The sequence below is a fragment of the Acomys minous genome, assembly GCF_964271855.1.
Source record: "Acomys minous genome assembly, chromosome: 5".
Classification (NCBI taxonomy): Eukaryota; Metazoa; Chordata; class Mammalia; order Rodentia; family Muridae; genus Acomys; species Acomys minous.
The window spans coordinates 654254-671854 of record NC_140494.1 but is presented as its reverse complement, the minus strand read 5'-3'; the positions used below and the strand labels follow the sequence as shown (position 1 = coordinate 671854).

Sequence of the window (17601 nt, the reverse complement as noted above, 5' to 3'; positions counted from 1 at the left end):
CGTCAGCAAAGCAGGACAGAGTCCTCTGTGGAAAGAAGGAGAAATGAGACTGGGAACAAACAAGCAGCAGAGACGGATACTAACTTTATTCCTGCAGAGAAACTAACAACCGGGAAGAACAGGCCATCGGTATTGAAGTTCTCAAACATTCCTTGCACGGGTTGCCCATTTATACGGAAGGAGATGCTTGGGGCACTTAGGTCTAAACAGCAACTGATGACATCGTCAGTTCTCAGCAGGTGCTGGTTGGGTGAGCTCACAGTTCGGGCTATGCAACCTGTCGGGGGAAGCAGTAGGTAAGAGGAGGTTTAACAGAGAGAATCATCATCCTCTGAGCCAGAGTAGCAGTGGTGGACCAGAGCACAAGGGAAGAATGAAGCATGGAGTTTAGCATCCATAATCAACTGGGCAGGACTCAGAACCACCAAAACGACCAGCCTCTGGGGCTATCTAGACCTTAAAGACGGGCAGCATCATCCCATGGGCTGCAATCTCAAACAACATTAAAAAAAAACTACATAGAGAGAGAGCTGACATTACAGTTATACGCATTGCTTTCTGGCTGTGCACACAGCTGCGTCCTACTCCTGCCACGCTTTTCCCACCACGCTGGACTCTGTCACCTGGAACTGTAAGCCAAACAAATGCTTCCTCACTGAAATTGCTCTTGACAAGTATTTTCATAACTAATATATGGACTATGAGTCTCCAAAACAAGTATGTACTAAACACTTGGTCAAAAAGAAAGCAAACATCTGTTTTCCCCAGGAGCTAGAAAACTTGGCTGGAAAATGGGCCTTGTCATGTCTAGAAATTTCTGCTTGTATATGGATCCTATTTGATACAGAAATTATCTCAGAGAAAATAAAATGATGTTAGAGGATTTCTAGGAAAGGATATAACTTCCAAAAGACCCCTGCCACCTGCCATCTGGCTTGTACAGCCCTTGGGAAATGACTTACCCTCTGAAACTTGCTTTATTTTATTTTTTCTTTCTTTCTTTCTTTCTTTCTTTCTTTCTTTCTTTCTTTCTCTTTCCTTCCTTCCTTCCTTCCTTCCTTCCTTCCTTTCTTCCTTCTGTTGTGTTTTAGTTCATGGTGGTTTTTTTGGAACATGGTTTCTCTATGTTCTGTCTCTATGTTCTCTATGTCCTGGAATTCCCTCTGTAGACCGGATTGGCCGCAAACTCAGAGATCCACCTGATCCTGCCTCCTGAATGCTAGGCATAAAGGCATGTGCCCCCATGCCTGGCATTGATTTCTTATAAACATAACACCATATATTACCACCTTCTAGGATTACTATGTTAACAAAAGCAATTAATGATTTAAAGGAATCATTATGACGGGCGGATCGGGCCCAGGGGTCCTGCTCAAACTATGGCACCAGCCAAGGACAATACAGGCAGTAAACTTCGAACCCCTACCCAGATCTACCCAATGGACAGGACATTCTCCACAGTTGAGTGGAGAGAGGGGTCTGACTTTCACACAAACTCTGGTGCCCCATATTTGACCACGTCCCCTGGATGGGGAGGCCTGGTGGCACTCAGAGGAAGGATAGCAGGCTACCAAGAAGAGACTTGATACCCTATGAGCATATACAGGTGGAGGAGGTCCCCCTCAGTCACAGTCATAGGGGAGGGGAGTAAGGGGAAAGTGGGAACAAGGGAGTAATGGAAGGATACAAGGGATGGAATAACAATTTAGATGTAATATGAATAAATTAATAAATATATTAAAAATAAAAAATGATTTAAAGGAAGCAGTCTCAGGCATGGCAGATAGTCAATGCCCCTTCTTTTATATACCCTCTTTATTTCATAAACCCCAAATAAAGCCCAGTCTAGATAGTGAAAGCAGAAACTTTCACTGTTCTTGCAGCATATTGCTTGCTGAGAGATAATTAAAGGTCATGTTGCTTTTGGTTTATAATGAAACTTACTTTACACATGGTCTTGGTTGGTTTCTCAGGTTCAGCAGGACATAATCAGAGGCATGAAGCTATCTGGCACGTCTTACTTTCCCCGGGACAACCAATGATATCAGCCCACTATTGGTGACAGCACAAGCCCTCGGCTAACTAGTCCCAGGGGGCATCCACTACAAGCAGCATACTACAAGACAGGGAGGTATTGTTCTCCTCAAAACATAGGCTGGCAGGCATGAGCATATCCACAATTAGAGCAATGATAAAAACAAACTTTATGGCTCATGCTTTGCTTTAAGTGTTTATTACATTTTCATCTACTTATGATGTGTCTGTTTACGGACATTATGGTGATTTGAATAAGATTACCTCCACTGGCTCATATATTTGAAGGTGTAGCCACCATGGAGTGGCATTATTTTAAAAGGATTAGGAGATGTGACCTTGTTGGAGGAAGTGTGTCACTGGGGGTGAGCTTTGAGGTTTCAAAAGCCTACCCTAGGCCCAGTATCTCTCTGTCTGACTACAGATCAAGATGTAGCTCTCCGCTCCTTCTCCAGCACCATGTCTGTATGCCTGCTGCCATGTTTCCTGCCATGATGATAAATGACTAAGCCTCTGAAACTGTAAGCAAGTTCCCAATTAAATACTTCACTTTATGAGAGTGCCGTCTCATCACAGTAATACAACAGTGACTAAATAGGTGCATATGCACATATGTGCTTAGGTATACATGTGTACCACGATGTGCTCGTGGAGGTTAGAGGCCAACGTGGGCATGTCTGTTCTCTCCTTCCATCATATATGTCCAAGGGATCAAGCTCAGGACTTCAGGATAGCAGCAAGCTCCTTTACCAACTGAGCTATCTCTCCATCCCCAGTGCTTTGTGTAATCTCTCTCTCTCCCTCTCTCTCTCTCTCTCTCTCTCTCTCTCTCTCTCTCTCTCTCTCACACACACACACACACACACACACACACACACACACACACACATGAGAGAGAGAGAGAGAGAGAGAGAGAGAGAGAGAGAGAGAGAGAGAGAGAGAGAGCACTTTTATGTCTAGCATAGCAAGAGTTCTAAGCAAGAAGACATTACAATCACCAGTGGTAGATAGTCTCTACTTTCAAACTGTTTTGATCTTATCAATATGCAACACTTTCAGCATCAGAATCAGTATGAGGTACACCTTCTAGAATTCCCTGAGCATTGTCAAAGGCAGCTTTGAAAACAAGAAGAAACAAAAACATGCCAGCAAAGTAGTTCCTGGGGAAATGTTGGTTTCCTTGTCAGTATCAAGATCCACCATTAATAAGAATGTTTCTATTTTAGCCATAAAACTGAAATTTCACATTTACTACAACCCAATATATTGTTCAGTTTGATTGACATTGCTGTGATGAAGCTAGTGAACACCTAAGGGGGATCATCCATGTCCTTTGTTCTAGAATGTCTATAGCCGCCAGACAAGAGAGGCTGTGTGTGAGCAGCCTGAGGCCGTGGTTCGAATGGCACGCACAGTGTGGCAGCTGCATGATCACATCTCCAGGCAGAGGGCCTCTCTCCGCATGTTCACTCCGTTGGACCATTCATATTTTCTGCTTTCATCTACACTGAGAAGCAGCAGGTAGACACACACCCTTGGGTTAAAAAAATCCACACTGGTCTTTCTTGTATTGTTCTACAGCCCTCCTCCACACATTTTTAATTTTTATTTCAGTTCTCTACAAGTACCCAGAGTTTCACACTCTGTCCTCATCTGGCATGCTTCAGTAACAATGGTGTGCACAGTTGAGTGTAAGCGAGCAAATGAAGATGTCACTCAAGACTCGACTTGGAGCCAAGTTCCTGTTCCAGGAAATACTGGTCTCTAATTACACAATGTTCACTGGTAAGACGTGCGTTGTCTACTAGAAACTGCCAGTTCGGTGCTTTAAATCCTACAACAACCATGAAATAGAGGAAAAATAAAAGGGCAACCCCAGGAAAATTGTCTCACTCTGTAGAAATGTGATGTAGAACTTAGGCAAATTCCACCTACTGTACATTGGTCCTTGTTGACTGAACCCCAACTTAGTAAAGTGTGCCATAAGGCCCTAAGTGAAATAAACACAGTTTTTAACTACAGCCATGTGACTCACAGTTTCCTGAAACTTTACATGATGGACAAGGGCCGTGGAAATGGCTCAGTGTTGACAAAGGCTTGCAGCACATGAGTGAGAACACAAGTTCAGATCCCCAGAACCCATGGAAAAGCAGACATAGGAGCATGCATGTCTGTCATTCTAGCAGCCCTATGATGACACGTGAGAAACTTTGGAGTCTGTGGGTTGTACACAGTATGTAATGAGATCCTGTCTCAAATTGGATGGAAGGCTGGTACCGGAGGTGGTCCCCTGACCTCTACACACACATGCACACATGCATACACACACACACACACACACACACACACACACATGCACGCACATGCACACACGCATGTACACTCTCACACACATGCGCACTTTCTCACACACACACTCATGCATGCATGGAGGCACATAGGCACACACATACACCTCACACCAAGAAAAGACTTTAAAGTTTAAAATTAAGTCCCCTTGACAACAGCATTGCAGGATAATTTTGTCCAGGAATTCTGTGACCTGCCACCTTTCCTATGGCACATGCACACATTTGCTAGGCTCTGGCCTTCTTTGTCTCTTTAGAACTTTGTCATAGAGGCATAAGGCATAGGCTTCAAGTGCAGCAGCACGAAGCTCTTCTAATGTGTCAAAAGGAGAAGGTGAACGTAAGGTGAGAAGCAGTAGAATTCACAATAAAGAAATCCCAGGCGGTGTCATCTGAGGAACACTCCCCCCCCCCAACCACTGCCTAAGAGGAGAACACCTTAGTGTGGCTCGCTCATCCAGGGGAGGGTCCACTCCCCACGAAGCAATTCTTAGAAGTAAGGGTGGTGGAGTTCAGGGCTTCATAGACCAAATATACCATAAAACAGAATTTAGCCCTATGTTTGGCTAAGCACTGTCCTTGGAACCACAGGAAATTACTATGGGAACAAGGAAGGCATACAGCTCTGATCTGATTGGCTCCTACACCTGCAGAGAGGCAATGTGAGCTACTCTGAGCCCCCTGGCCACAAACTCCAACAATTAAATGATCTGTCTAAAACATGGTTCTCCCATGACATCTGAGGTACTGGCCCAGATTAAGGAGGCCCAATAACCATTTTTATGTAGATATAACTCTACATAGTGCTCGGAGCTCACTAATCTCATTACCATCAACTCTTGGATTCAGCTCACTTAAAATTTTAAGCCCCCTCTTCCACATTTTGCTAGGCCTCTGCACTATTAAATGAACATTACTCAGAACCAAGAGACAAAGTCCAACTTCTATAGCTTGAGTTAACTTTCTGTGTCTTCCTTGTGCTAAGTGTAAGGTATGTCAAGGTTGCCCCTGAACAGTCTAAAAAAATGTAGTTTTGTGAATTGAACATGCCTGCAACATCCAGGTAAATTCCAGCATCCGAAAACAATAGTTCTATGCAAAAATAACACTATATTACTAAGCAAGCACTAAACTTTGAAGTAAACCAAATTATACTTATTTGTGGCCTAAGAAAGAAATACAAAATTTTAACACATAGCATGTGCTATACGTATTCAAATCAGTACTGAGAATTGGCAGCTAGTATCTTGACTTTACATGTAGTTTTATGTTTTCTACACCTGTCAAGCCAAGGGCTACTATGCTATGAACGGATTGATCACATAGAACATCCACTTGACTGGCTCCTGCTTTGCACTATCTCACAGGAACGTAAACTAGTCATTGTGTCACATGATTTCTATAATGAACATTAAATCTTTGCACATACCAATTAAAGTGATTCAGAAACACATGATATTCTTGCAGTTCGCTCATGCACTGGAATATTGTTTTAAAACACATATTCATGAGCCTTAGAGCCTCCTTGGAAATGTACTATTAATACAATTCTTTTTTTTTCTTTGTTTTGTAGGGAAATCTGCTTCTCATTAAACTCTTATATTCATTATCTCAGCATTGAAGTTCTGAACAACAAATATTCTCAGCTTGCAGACATGCATAACAGGGTCACAAGACCTGGAAATTGTTTAAGAAAAAGGGATAGTGCCTACCTGACCAGAGGTGAAGGCCGTCGAACCCATAAGAGAAGAGGTCATCACCAACACCATTGCCACCCCACTCTTCACCCCCACCAGGGTATGGGGAATACCCTTCGGTGGAAGCCCAGCCCACTCGCAGGTGAGTGGCTTCTGCGGTCACGAAGGGTTCAGTGTGGTCCACCATGAGCTCGTAGTACCATTTCTTATACTGGGCAGATCCTTCACTGACACCCAGGAAAATATTAGGCCTCATGCTTTAGACAGAAGAGGACAAAGAAAACTTTCATTGGTTTCATTCCTCATTATTTTCATTGTTATTCCAGATTTTCTATGATGTACATCCATGATGGCAAATGTCATCACCTCGACAGGGTCTAGAATCACTTAGGAGAGCAACTTCTGGCCTTGCCTGTGATCATGTTTCTAGACTCAGGTCACGGATGTGGGCAGTACCATCCCACATGCCTGAGGCCTGGACTAGAGAAAGACCAAGCTCAGCACCAGCACTCATCTCTGATTCCTCGGTGTGGATGCAAAGTGCTCATCATCTCCTGTACCTGTTGCTGTGCCTCCCCCACCTGTACCACAAACTGCAAGCCTGAGTAAACACCCCCTTCCTAAGCTGCTTTTGTCATGGCAACAAGTAACTGATGTAACATCCTAAATCTGCCTTTAAAAAATATTTAAAAATTATACAGCCACCTCTGAGGTGGTGCCTGGGCAGACCGTACCCCAGTTTGCTTTTGGCTAGCAGCACCTGCTGTTAGTTTATTCAGCCAAGTCAACCCAGGGTCTAATATGACTTTTTTCTTAACTGATATATTGAAACTTTCATATCATTAATCAAATATAGAACATGAAAATGAGATACATGATACATCAGGACCATATAATAAGTGGAGCTGTTATTAATCTAGGACATGCTAATCTTCCTAACATAAGTGCCGTGCCACATGGGCTAGGATGTGGTCAGTGGTATCACACGATAAACAAGTGTTGTTGCTGTCTACTTACTTTCTGAGAGCAGAAGGCTTTTTGACAAATTTCATTTAAGTCCATTTTGAGAGTGAGTTTATATTCTTTGATGCTCCAGGGGAGAAGTGGAGGTGGCAGGAAGTAACACTCATTAACGTCAGGACTGACATACAAAGAAGTCTTATCACTCCTGTTTAAATAACACAATACCAGGGTCCTAGGGACATGGTTCAGTGCTTAACAGCACTGGTTGCTTTTGTAGAGGACCCTGGTTCAGTTCCCAGAACCCATATATGGACTCACAACTGCCTATAACTCCAGCTCCAGTGCATCTGACGGCCTCCTCTGTCCTCTAGGCATACATGTGGAGCTCACACAGTACAGACAGCATGAACCACAGGCCACCTAGCCCTCATTAGCTTGTGGGTGACACTCAAGGGTGTCAGAGTCCCAACAAGGCAGATCCAGTGGAATATGCCATTTCAGTAGCTATTTGGTTTGAAATGTCTTAAACTTGGGGCAATATATACTCCCCTGTAGTAGGCACATTCACAGGATACTGAAGAACAGTGTGACTTCTAACCATGTGGCCACAGCCTGCTTCTGAAAATGCCAGTGGCAATCTCTCTACACACAGAAGTGAACAAACCCTCACACACAGTGTTTTCATCAAGTTCATATTTTTCTTAGTCCATCTATTGTTATTTTATTAACCCATCTTCTTGGGAGAACATATAGGACTCCTTACTAAAACAAACAGACATCCTGCTGGCTTGCCGCAGAGAGTTCCTCAGCTGTGGTGTGAAGTGATGACAAGGTCCTTTGGGAACTCACCTGCTGACGTGATTCACCAGACGGGTCTGCAGTAAAAGATCTCTTCCTGGCAGGAGATTGTCACAGATGAGATGCTGGTTGGAGCGGACAGCAACTCCGTGGCAAACACAGAGAGAGCACAACACATCAAGGACCTAGGGAGACATAGACCTTGGAGCTGACTGTAACATCAACAGCACTTCCCACAAGGCAGACACAACCCCAACTATCATCGACCCCATCATTTTTCATTTACCTCTGTCTGTCTGTCTGTCTGCCTCTCACTGTGTGTGTGATATGCATGTGTATGTGTGGTATGCATGTTCAAAGGTGTGTCAACATGAGTGTGTGCTTGTGCACGAGGAAGGCAGGTCTACAGTGGACATCTTCCTGAATCATCCTCTCCACCTTAAATGTTGAGGCATGGTCTCTCTTGAACCCAGAGCTTACCAACTTGACTACTCTATCTAGCTTGTTCTGAGAGGGGGTGAGGTGTCCTTTATCTCTGCCTCCCAAGCACTGGAATTACAGGAAGCTATCACAGTTTCCCAGCATTCCTGCAGATGAGGGAGACCTGCACTCTGGTCTCCTGTGTTCACAAGCACTTTATCGTGCCTTACCCTCAGCCTCAGCTTGACCATTGTAACATGGCAGTGTGTGTCCCAGGGACTCTCCATCTTTCTGTCACATACAAGGAAAGAACTGTTTGTGCTCCCACTGTCAGGATGACTACATACTAAACAAACTCACTGCATGGAAACTAAGGATGAGAAACACTCATGAAAATGTAAACACAACTTGAAATTATCTTATATTAGTATATATATATTTATTTAACTTACTAATTTATTTTTAACTGATACATGGACACAAAAGAATATAGTGGTGTACAGACTATCCACACTGCTTAGATGCATGGACATGTTGTATGATGTTCAAATCATGATACATGAATCTATGCCATTAAACATTTATTATTTATTTTATTAGTATTGTTGTGTTTTCTCATTATAAAATAGAAAAAGGGTAAAATGCTCAAAGTACCTGTTATATAAGAAAAAAGATTGTGTTTTCCTTCATCTTAACTCGTAATAGAACATGTTAGATATCTGGACCACTTAGGATTTTACTCCTTTTTTGGCTTGTTAGATATTTACTGCATTTTTCTCCTGGGTTTATAGTTTCAGTAGGTGATCATATGCACATGGCTCAAAATTCTTATTGTTTTATTGCAGTGAAAACATTTAAAATTCTTTCTTCTAGCCTTGTGCAATATATAGTCTACTCTTCACTATTTAATGATGTTGAGATTCACTTATGGAAATCAAGGAGCTTTCTCACCTTGTGGTTTCTCCCATGCTTGTCTAAAAGTGAGATAATGGATTTGATATGTCCTTCTTTGATGATATTCAGAGCTTCCGGGCTCTCCACTAACACACAGTGGAGGACCTCCAGGATACCTACAGACAAGAGAAAGGGGAAGCAAGGTTGATGCTTTGGGAACCTGTTCCTTTTTTTTCCATTTAACTGCACTCCGTGTGCTTGACATATGATAGCTTTGTGTTCAATGTGTTTGCCATGGGGCACTGTGAGAAGCAACAGGTGGAATTTGTCAGAACAGACAGAGCACCAAAGGCTACAAGTCCCAGTGGAGAGAGGTGCGGAGCATAGCTGAGGATAGTGCGTGTCCCTCGGGAGGACAATAGAGAGCAATGTGGCAGGCTTGGGGGACTGAACAAACGTATTCCCCCCCTGATATTCACTGAGATGAGGGGGGCACAACAGCAGTACAGGCATCGGAGGCACCAAGGTGGGACAATATTCAAGACAAGCACTGATAGACAGTCACTTAGGGCAGATACGGATGCTTTCTGGCATTAAAAACATAATCCTATGCCAGCAAGAGGGATTAGTGTATAAAGGCACTTGCAGCCAAGCCCAACAACCTGAGTTGGGTCCCAAGAAAAAAATTCATTTAAAAAACAAAAGAAATATAAACTATAACCATCACAATAGTAAAATATATTTCTTTTGTGTTTTTATAAAAGAGCAAAGACAAAATGGGTTTCATTATGAGAATGTTGTAATGGAAGTTTTGGTTTCTTTAAAACAACAGATATATTTTTTGTTTTATCTACAAGTACACTGTGGCAGGCTTGACCACACACATACACATGTGTATACACACAAACACAAACAAATATAACTTCAATTAATAATAAGGAAATAAGCAAACTAGCCATCCATTATTGCTTGTCTGTCAATAATGATGGTGCCAGTTGTCTGTAACCACAACATGTGGAGACCTCTCTCTCTCTCTCTCAGTCTCTCTCTCAGTCTCTCTCTCAGTCTCTCTAATAGTTGCACAGAATTGGGAAGAAGCTCCTAAAACCCTGCAGAAAAGTTCGTATGTACCAAGTGGAATTCACTTTCTTAGGAAAGATGCTTGCAATGTCAAGTTCACAAAGGAGGATGCAGAAGTCATCCTTTCAAATTCTCAGGACCTACACCTGAACCAAATCCATGTCCTCTGCAAGTAAAGGCAAAGGTGCTGACCTCTTCTCTGCAAGTTGCAATATCCACATATATTCAATTTATATAGTACCTCAAACGCTAGGGCTAACAGCAATTGTCTGACAGCATGATGATGATGATGATGATGATGATGATGATGATGATGATGATGAAAATCAAAGAAAACAGAAAATCAAGAAGCCAATACATGAGCTAGAGATGCTGACATCAGTGTACCAAAGCTGCCCACTGCTGTGACCACCATCTAAGCTGCAGCATTAAAATAAACTCTGCATCCTGAGCCCATGTAGCATACGATGTCAGTGATGGGAAGGCACTGTTAGATTTCCCACATTCTCCTGGTGTTCTTCATTTCTCCCCATTATTTATTACTACAGAGCACATGGATGCCTACTTCTATCAGTATAGTCTTATTGTGCTGTCCTAATGCATTCATTCACTGACCACGGCTGCTTCCCACTACAAGTCAGAACCGAGAGGCTGCACTCGAGACCTCGGGGGCACACAGGCTCTGAAATATTTATCCAGATGCTGTACCCTGAGGGCTGATTCCTTCACAGAGGAGGAAGGCTACAGGAGCATGTTCATCCCTGCCTTCTACCCATGAAAGATGAGCCATCCGTGAGAACAGAGACCCATACACCAAGTCCACAAAGCCTTGTCCTGACACCTTGAGAACAGTGACACATTTCTGGGGCTTGTGGCATTTTGAACCAGAAGTCCAGACTGAGGCATTGGCTTTTTACCAAAAGTTCGTCCAGCCTCTGTCATACACAAAAAATAAAACACCAAGAAATGAAATACTAAGAACAAGTTCTCTCAGAAAATAATGGCTCACAGAGGCTCATAGCATCCTCAAACTGAATGCATCAGAAAGGGAATATACTGCTTCTATACACAGTGGTGAACAGCAAGGAAGACGATCTCAGTCAAAGGAAGAAAGCTGGGACCAATAGCTGAGGAGACTGTCCTCTGATCTCCACACGAATCCCATAGTATGAGCACACTTGCACTCACACACACAAACGCATGCACACATACACTTACATATACCATATATATACGCAAAGGTTAAGGTAGTGATTTATTTGAGTTTCGGTATAAGATAAATGACTAATGTATTTTTTTAAGTCTTCTGGCAAACAGAAAAAGGGAAAGAAAAAAGAAGGAAAGAAACACCGTGAAATTTTCTTTCTTTTTGTTAACAGAGGCTTAGTCATAAAGCAAATGGAAGTCACCGCAAGGAGAGTGTTGGGGTTTGGTCTGGTGCTTATTACTGGCCTCCAATATCTAGTTGCTGCCCAGACAAGCACATTCTCACATACACCTGTCCTTGTTTAAAATTTGTGCTGCCTATTTAAAGTTGATTGGTTAATACAAAATGCTGAAGCTTGAGATTTGGCAGAAGAGAGAGAGGTAGAGTTTGAGGTTCACAGGCCTGGGGTTGGGGGCCATGTGGCAGAGGGAAGAAGGAGACAGGTACAGCAAGAGAAAGAAGGAAAAATGTCATGCTGGGTTAGTGTGGAGAGAAGCACATGGCTGGGTCAGCGTAGATGGAGGGAAGCAGCCCACATAGGAAGGATTAAAGCAGGTGGCCTGTGATGGGGGCTGGGAAGTGATGAAGGTAGTTTAAAGGTTTAGTATCTGCTCAGTCCCAGGTAAAGTGAGGCTGTTCTAAAGTACAACAAGTGTCTGTGTCTTTATTGATTATGATAGCAGGTTAGATAATACCGCTATAATAACTATAGGTATCTAATAATAAGCATTATTAGATATTTTATATTTTCTACAATAGTAGGGTTTCTATAGTTTACACAAATGGAGAAAGAAAAAAATGTCAGTATCACATTAGCATTCAAATGCATAAAGTTTAAGAATCATGATTGTAAGAGCTGTAGCATTGAGCCTAATTGGAAAAATACAAAATTACATATATTTTGAATTTTGCAGAATGTTTTGAGGCCAAAGAGGAAAATAAACTCATTATTTCTCAAGCTCATGTGATTTTTGAAGAAAGGGAAAAGGTTGTTTGAAAATAGAACACAGATTTGCAAAATCAGGGGAGAGATAAAAGCAGGAGCTGGTGCATAATATTCGTATGCATACATAAAGTAACAAAACACACTCTGGGGAGAAGTGTCAGCAAAATAAGCCAACAAGAGAGACTGAGGTTTGGGAGGGGAAGGTGAGTGTGAGCCCAAAGTTTCCTGGGGTAAACTAACTGAGAAAAAGCACAAAAGGAGGGTAGTGCAACTACAGTGTACAGTTCAGCCCAAGTAGGCTTTGGATGGCTGCTCCCTTCAATTTGAGGAGCCAAATTTGTGAAGGACAGAGAAACTACAGTTGCCAAAGGACAGTTAGGAAAAGGGAAGGCCAATTCTAAATAGTGCATGAATTAACAACGAATGAGCATATCAGAAATTTTATACTATTAAAATGTTTAATTTGGATGCATTGTTATATCTAAAAAATAGAGACTAGGGGTGTGGTTTACTCAGTATGGTGGTAGAGTGTTTGGCTGGCCTGCATGAAGACCTGCGTTTGATCCCCAACGTTGCTTAAAACCAAGTGTGGTTGCACACAGAGGAATTGGAGACTGCAGGATCAGAAGTTCAAGGCCATCCTCAACTACACGGGGAGTTAAAGACTTGCTTCAGTCACATAACACTCTGTCTTAAAGAATAAAAGCTAATAAAATGCTCAGTGGTCGCCTGAATCATAAACACTACAAGATGTCCCTATGTTGTTTGGCCTATACATAGCTTACATAGTCTAAAAGCAATTTGATTTATTTTAGTGTGTACTATACTTTAATTAATTAATTAGTTAATTCACTCATTCATTTACTGTGTGTATGAATGAGCATGGGCATCCCAACATGTGTTGTGCAGGCCAGAGGACAACTTTGGGAGTTGATTTTCTCCTATTGTGCGTGTCAGGAATAGAACTCAAGCTGTCAGGCTTAACAGTAAGTACGTCTATCTGCCTGCCGAGTCATGTTGGCAGCCTAAAGGCTATTTTATACAATGTACTAAGTAACTTTTCACATAAGATGCTGACAGCATGTCACAGATGAGGGAGGCAAGGCCTTCCTCTACTAGACACTGAGCAAATTATACAAAGTGCCGTATTCTGGATGTGACCTCATACATGAAGTCAGCCATCCAACATTATACTTGTGTGTCTTTTTGGTGACAAAAATAGGGACCTGGGGACCACTTAACCCTCAGCTCGTCATTGCTTCTCTCTGCGTCTAAAGCCTGAGGTGGGTGTACAATGCAGCCCCCACAGTCGCCCGTGTCAGATCAAGTTCTTAGTCTGGACAGTTTCATGCATTATCATCTCCACCCCCATTTGCTCTCTAGCTCTTCACAACCATTCCATCGCTGGCCTCCTCCTCACTTCATGTCCGTCCATACGTACAGATGTAGGGTCATCTATGGGTACCTGGGAAATCCAAAGGAAGGAAGGAAGGAAGGAAGGAAGGAAGGAAGGAAGGAAGGAAGGAAGGAAGCAGATGCTGGAGAAGGAACAATCTTCCCTTGGTAACTCCTTGGTAAGCATGGGGCCCAGGTGGCACCTTCCCCCTCTATGCCAGAATTTGGCTGGGATGATCTGATGCAGGAACCACAGCTACTGGGAGCTCATGAGTGCATGGGCCCTACGCAGCAGTTCCTACTACACTAGCAGATCTGGAGGGTATCTGTGTTGCAATACCCAAAGTTCTCAGGGGCTCATCAATGTTTAAATAGACAACGAGTTCCTCAGGGCCTTCCTTAGGGTGTTTGGAGAGAAGCTGACACTCAGAGAACAAGGAAAGTTCCCAGGCCATATGATGGGATATCTGTTCAAGAATTAAGTAGGCTGAAGATGGCACATTGGCTTCTGCTCACCCCACTGTCCTTTGTAATATACTAAAGAAACCTATTTTCTTTCTAAAGAGATCTAGAAAAGAGAAAGAGCCACAATCATGAAAGACACTACTGAGGCAGAAGTAGAAACCGTACAAGCATAACAACTGTACCTAGGAAACTCCTGCCCATTTGAGAACCTGCAGTCCAAATGAGTAACAAAGTACATTCTGGAAGCCATAGCCCTGCCAACCATTGAACAATCTAAGTTACATCACCCGTGACTGAGCCAACCAGGAAACATCCCCAGCTATAAACCAGACTCCAGCTAGCCCTGCTATCCCATCATCCTTAGCACCACAGCTAGGAGTGAACAATGGCCTTCAAGTAACCATGGAAAATGATTATAAAATCACTAGGCTACATATCGCAGGGCACCTTTTATTCCTGACTTTAAAATAACTAAAGAACTCTTTCATTGTAAGAACCATTTTCTAGAAATGTAATTTGCCACTCCCTTCTGTACCTGCTTTTTTTTCAAAGTCACTCTGAAAAGGATAAAGGTGTCAGGGACCATAGTAGCTTTGAATATTCTTCACTTCTTTTTCACATTAAAAAAAAAAAAGGTTCTGTTTCATTTGGAGTTTCCTTTGAGGATCCCCCGACCTGCTACATATCATCTTGCTGATAAAATACAGCAAATACAAAAAGCTTTGCAAATGAAGGCTCCATCTCTTTCCAGTTGCAAGGTAAATGTTTTGTGGAGAAAGGAAATGAGTGGAACAGCATGTGCTACCTCTGATGTCGCTCAGGAAGGCTTAATTTTTTTTTTTTGACAAGGACAGAATTTAAGCTTAAATTTAAAATTCAACAATGGCTAACTACTAAATTAGGACATTTTCATTTTTTAATACATTTCAAGCACTCAGAGAAAATAGCTTTACAAACTTCATTCTAGATTCCCCTGTATTCATAAGGGATCTCAGCATGAAGTATGGCTGACAAGCCGAGGCCACCCAAGACTGGTGCATAAAAATAGCACTGGTATTGTTACTACAGATCAGGGGAGGATGCATGACCAACTATGGTGTGGGCTGTTTGGGTATAAAGAGGTACTGGTCCGTGGATGTCGCCAAAGACTTTCTTTTTAAAATTTCCAATGTTATTGTGATTGATTTAGTGTTTTGTTTTGTCTTCTGGACTGGAGAACATAATCCTTCCAATATCTCATGTTGGGCTTTCTGTGAGCTACAAAGCTGTGAATCAAAAGCTAATATTGGGCTCAACAGATTAAACCCCCCAGAATCCATGTGGAAACCAGAGGCAGTAGTGCGCATCTGTAAACCCAGGGTTCCCATTGGGGTAGAGGGGTGGGGAGACATGGAGAAAAGAGATCCCTGAAATCTCTTGGTCCAATAGAAGCCATGAAGAAACAAGGCAGAAGGTCAAGACCAATGCCCAATGTCGTCCTCTGACCGTCACGTGCACACTGCTGTGTCCATACACACACACACGCACATGTGTACACACACATACCATACACACATGAACACACCACCAGATTTTTTTAAAGCTAGAACTACTGTTTCCAAGGGAATAGACTCTCTTTCTCTGTGTCATAAGAGCCGAGGTAGTGTCCCCAAGTAACCATGATTTCTCCATTAACATTAGTGAATCTCAAAAATTAACCTGAGAAGCTAGCCTCTTTTGACTCAGCATGTCACAAGTAAACATGAATCAAAGAGGAAGGCTGGCTCCATAGGGCACCAGAGGCTGAGATACTCTTACCCAAGTGGTATTCTCTAGAATACGAAGAGCTTCAAAAACTCTAAGAAATCATTAACTATGATAACTTCAGGGTGTTTAAGGCACCCCATGTCCAAGAACTAAACACTGTGTTTCAAAGCTCTGACATCTGGAGCCCTAAGAATGCCTCTCGCTGGCTCTGCATTGGCTCTGTACCACAGGGGAGTTGCCAGGTTTCCCAAGTGAGAACTCTTCCATCACTGTAAAGCTGTGCAGGTATAGAGCACTCAAAGGACTGTACTCAGCAGAAGCCCACCCTGCCGCTTGACCAATGGGATGTCTTTCTTTAGCTGACTCATCCCCAAAATTAGCACTGCAAGAGCTGCGATCACCTAAAGCAGTGGATCTCACCTGTGGGTCCTGACCCTTTTGGGGGGATCTCATATATCAGATATCACATATCAGGTATTTGCATTATGATTTGTAACAGTAACAAAATTATATTTATGAAGCCAACAATGAAATTTTATGGTTGGCAGTCACCACAACATGAGGAACATTATTAAAGGGTCACAGTGTTATGGAGGGTGAGAACCAGTGGCCTAAAGAAGAGCCTGGCTGTGAGAAACACTTCGCCATGACACACTGTGCTTGTTCATGCCAAGCTGCTCTCTTTTCGATGAACTATGCCTACTAGGCACAGATATACATTGTCATGGTTTGTGTACTGTCTCTCACAGACAGTGACTTTTAACCCCTTAGATCCCAGCTGGTGGAAATGAAAACAACTGCAGTAGAGCAGAGAGGACAGGCACGTCAGGGTCCAGAGGCAGGGAGGATGGGGTGACACTGGTCAAAGGTGAGAGATTTTTAGAGTTCCTGCATGGACCCGACAGCCTACTCCATGGACCATCCTCAAGTGTTTATAAACCTCTTTAAATACACTATGGTGCTGCGTCATTTGGGAAACTAACTTCCCACAACTATCCTTGAATTCTTTTGATGACAGAGGAAAAAGTAAGAAGTCTAAAATCTAAAGCTTTTGTGCATTGAGTATATCAGGGGTGGTCAGTTTGAGGAGGAAGAAGAGTCCTACTCCGTAGTGCACTTTGGAATGCTACTGTTAGACTTAGTTTATAAATGTAAGTGGACAACGTGGCTTTGCTAGATCTCTGCTGTGAAGAAAGCTGCGCCTCCCACTGGCCCCTGTGCAAGGCTGAGTATTGACTGGGGCGGCAGTGAATGTGGACTGGCTGCAATGGTGCAGGTCCCGAGATTAATTTTGATTTGTCTTGTGCTATCTTCAGTGTCCTTAATAGCCACCCCTCGCCCTCCTCTGAGACTGACTTAGCACCCCTGCAACTAACAGATAAAAACCTCTCATAATATTAACTCAACAAACCCCTTGTCTTCACAGACCCAAAGGCTGAGTGCCGTCGGATGGCTCCGAGGCCTACAGCTAAGCTTTCCTCGCTCTCCTGTTAGCTCATCAGCTGGGTGTCTCCATTAAGCATTTAGAAAGTGCTCTGGTTCATGGCTTTCTTTCTTCAGTTATGACACAAACTTGGTGAAACTGCTTCCACATTGGAACATGGGATT

General features: G+C 42.8%; 1 protein-coding gene across 5 annotated transcripts in view; it reads right to left on the bottom strand.

Annotated features, from left to right (window-relative positions):
• RYR2 (ryanodine receptor 2) overlaps positions 1 to 17601 on the bottom strand; it is a 545494-nt gene that overhangs the window by 236885 nt on the left and 291008 nt on the right. For all 5 annotated transcript variants that reach the window (XM_084782769.1, XM_084782771.1, XM_084782772.1 and 2 more), the window contains exons 18-21: positions 9212 to 9330; positions 7892 to 8025; positions 6095 to 6336; positions 85 to 277 (exon numbers count right to left, since the gene is read on the bottom strand). In XM_084782769.1, the coding sequence (XP_084638895.1) occupies positions 85 to 277; positions 6095 to 6336; positions 7892 to 8025; positions 9212 to 9330 (688 nt within the window). The remainder of the gene's footprint in view (positions 1 to 84; positions 278 to 6094; positions 6337 to 7891; positions 8026 to 9211; positions 9331 to 17601) is intronic.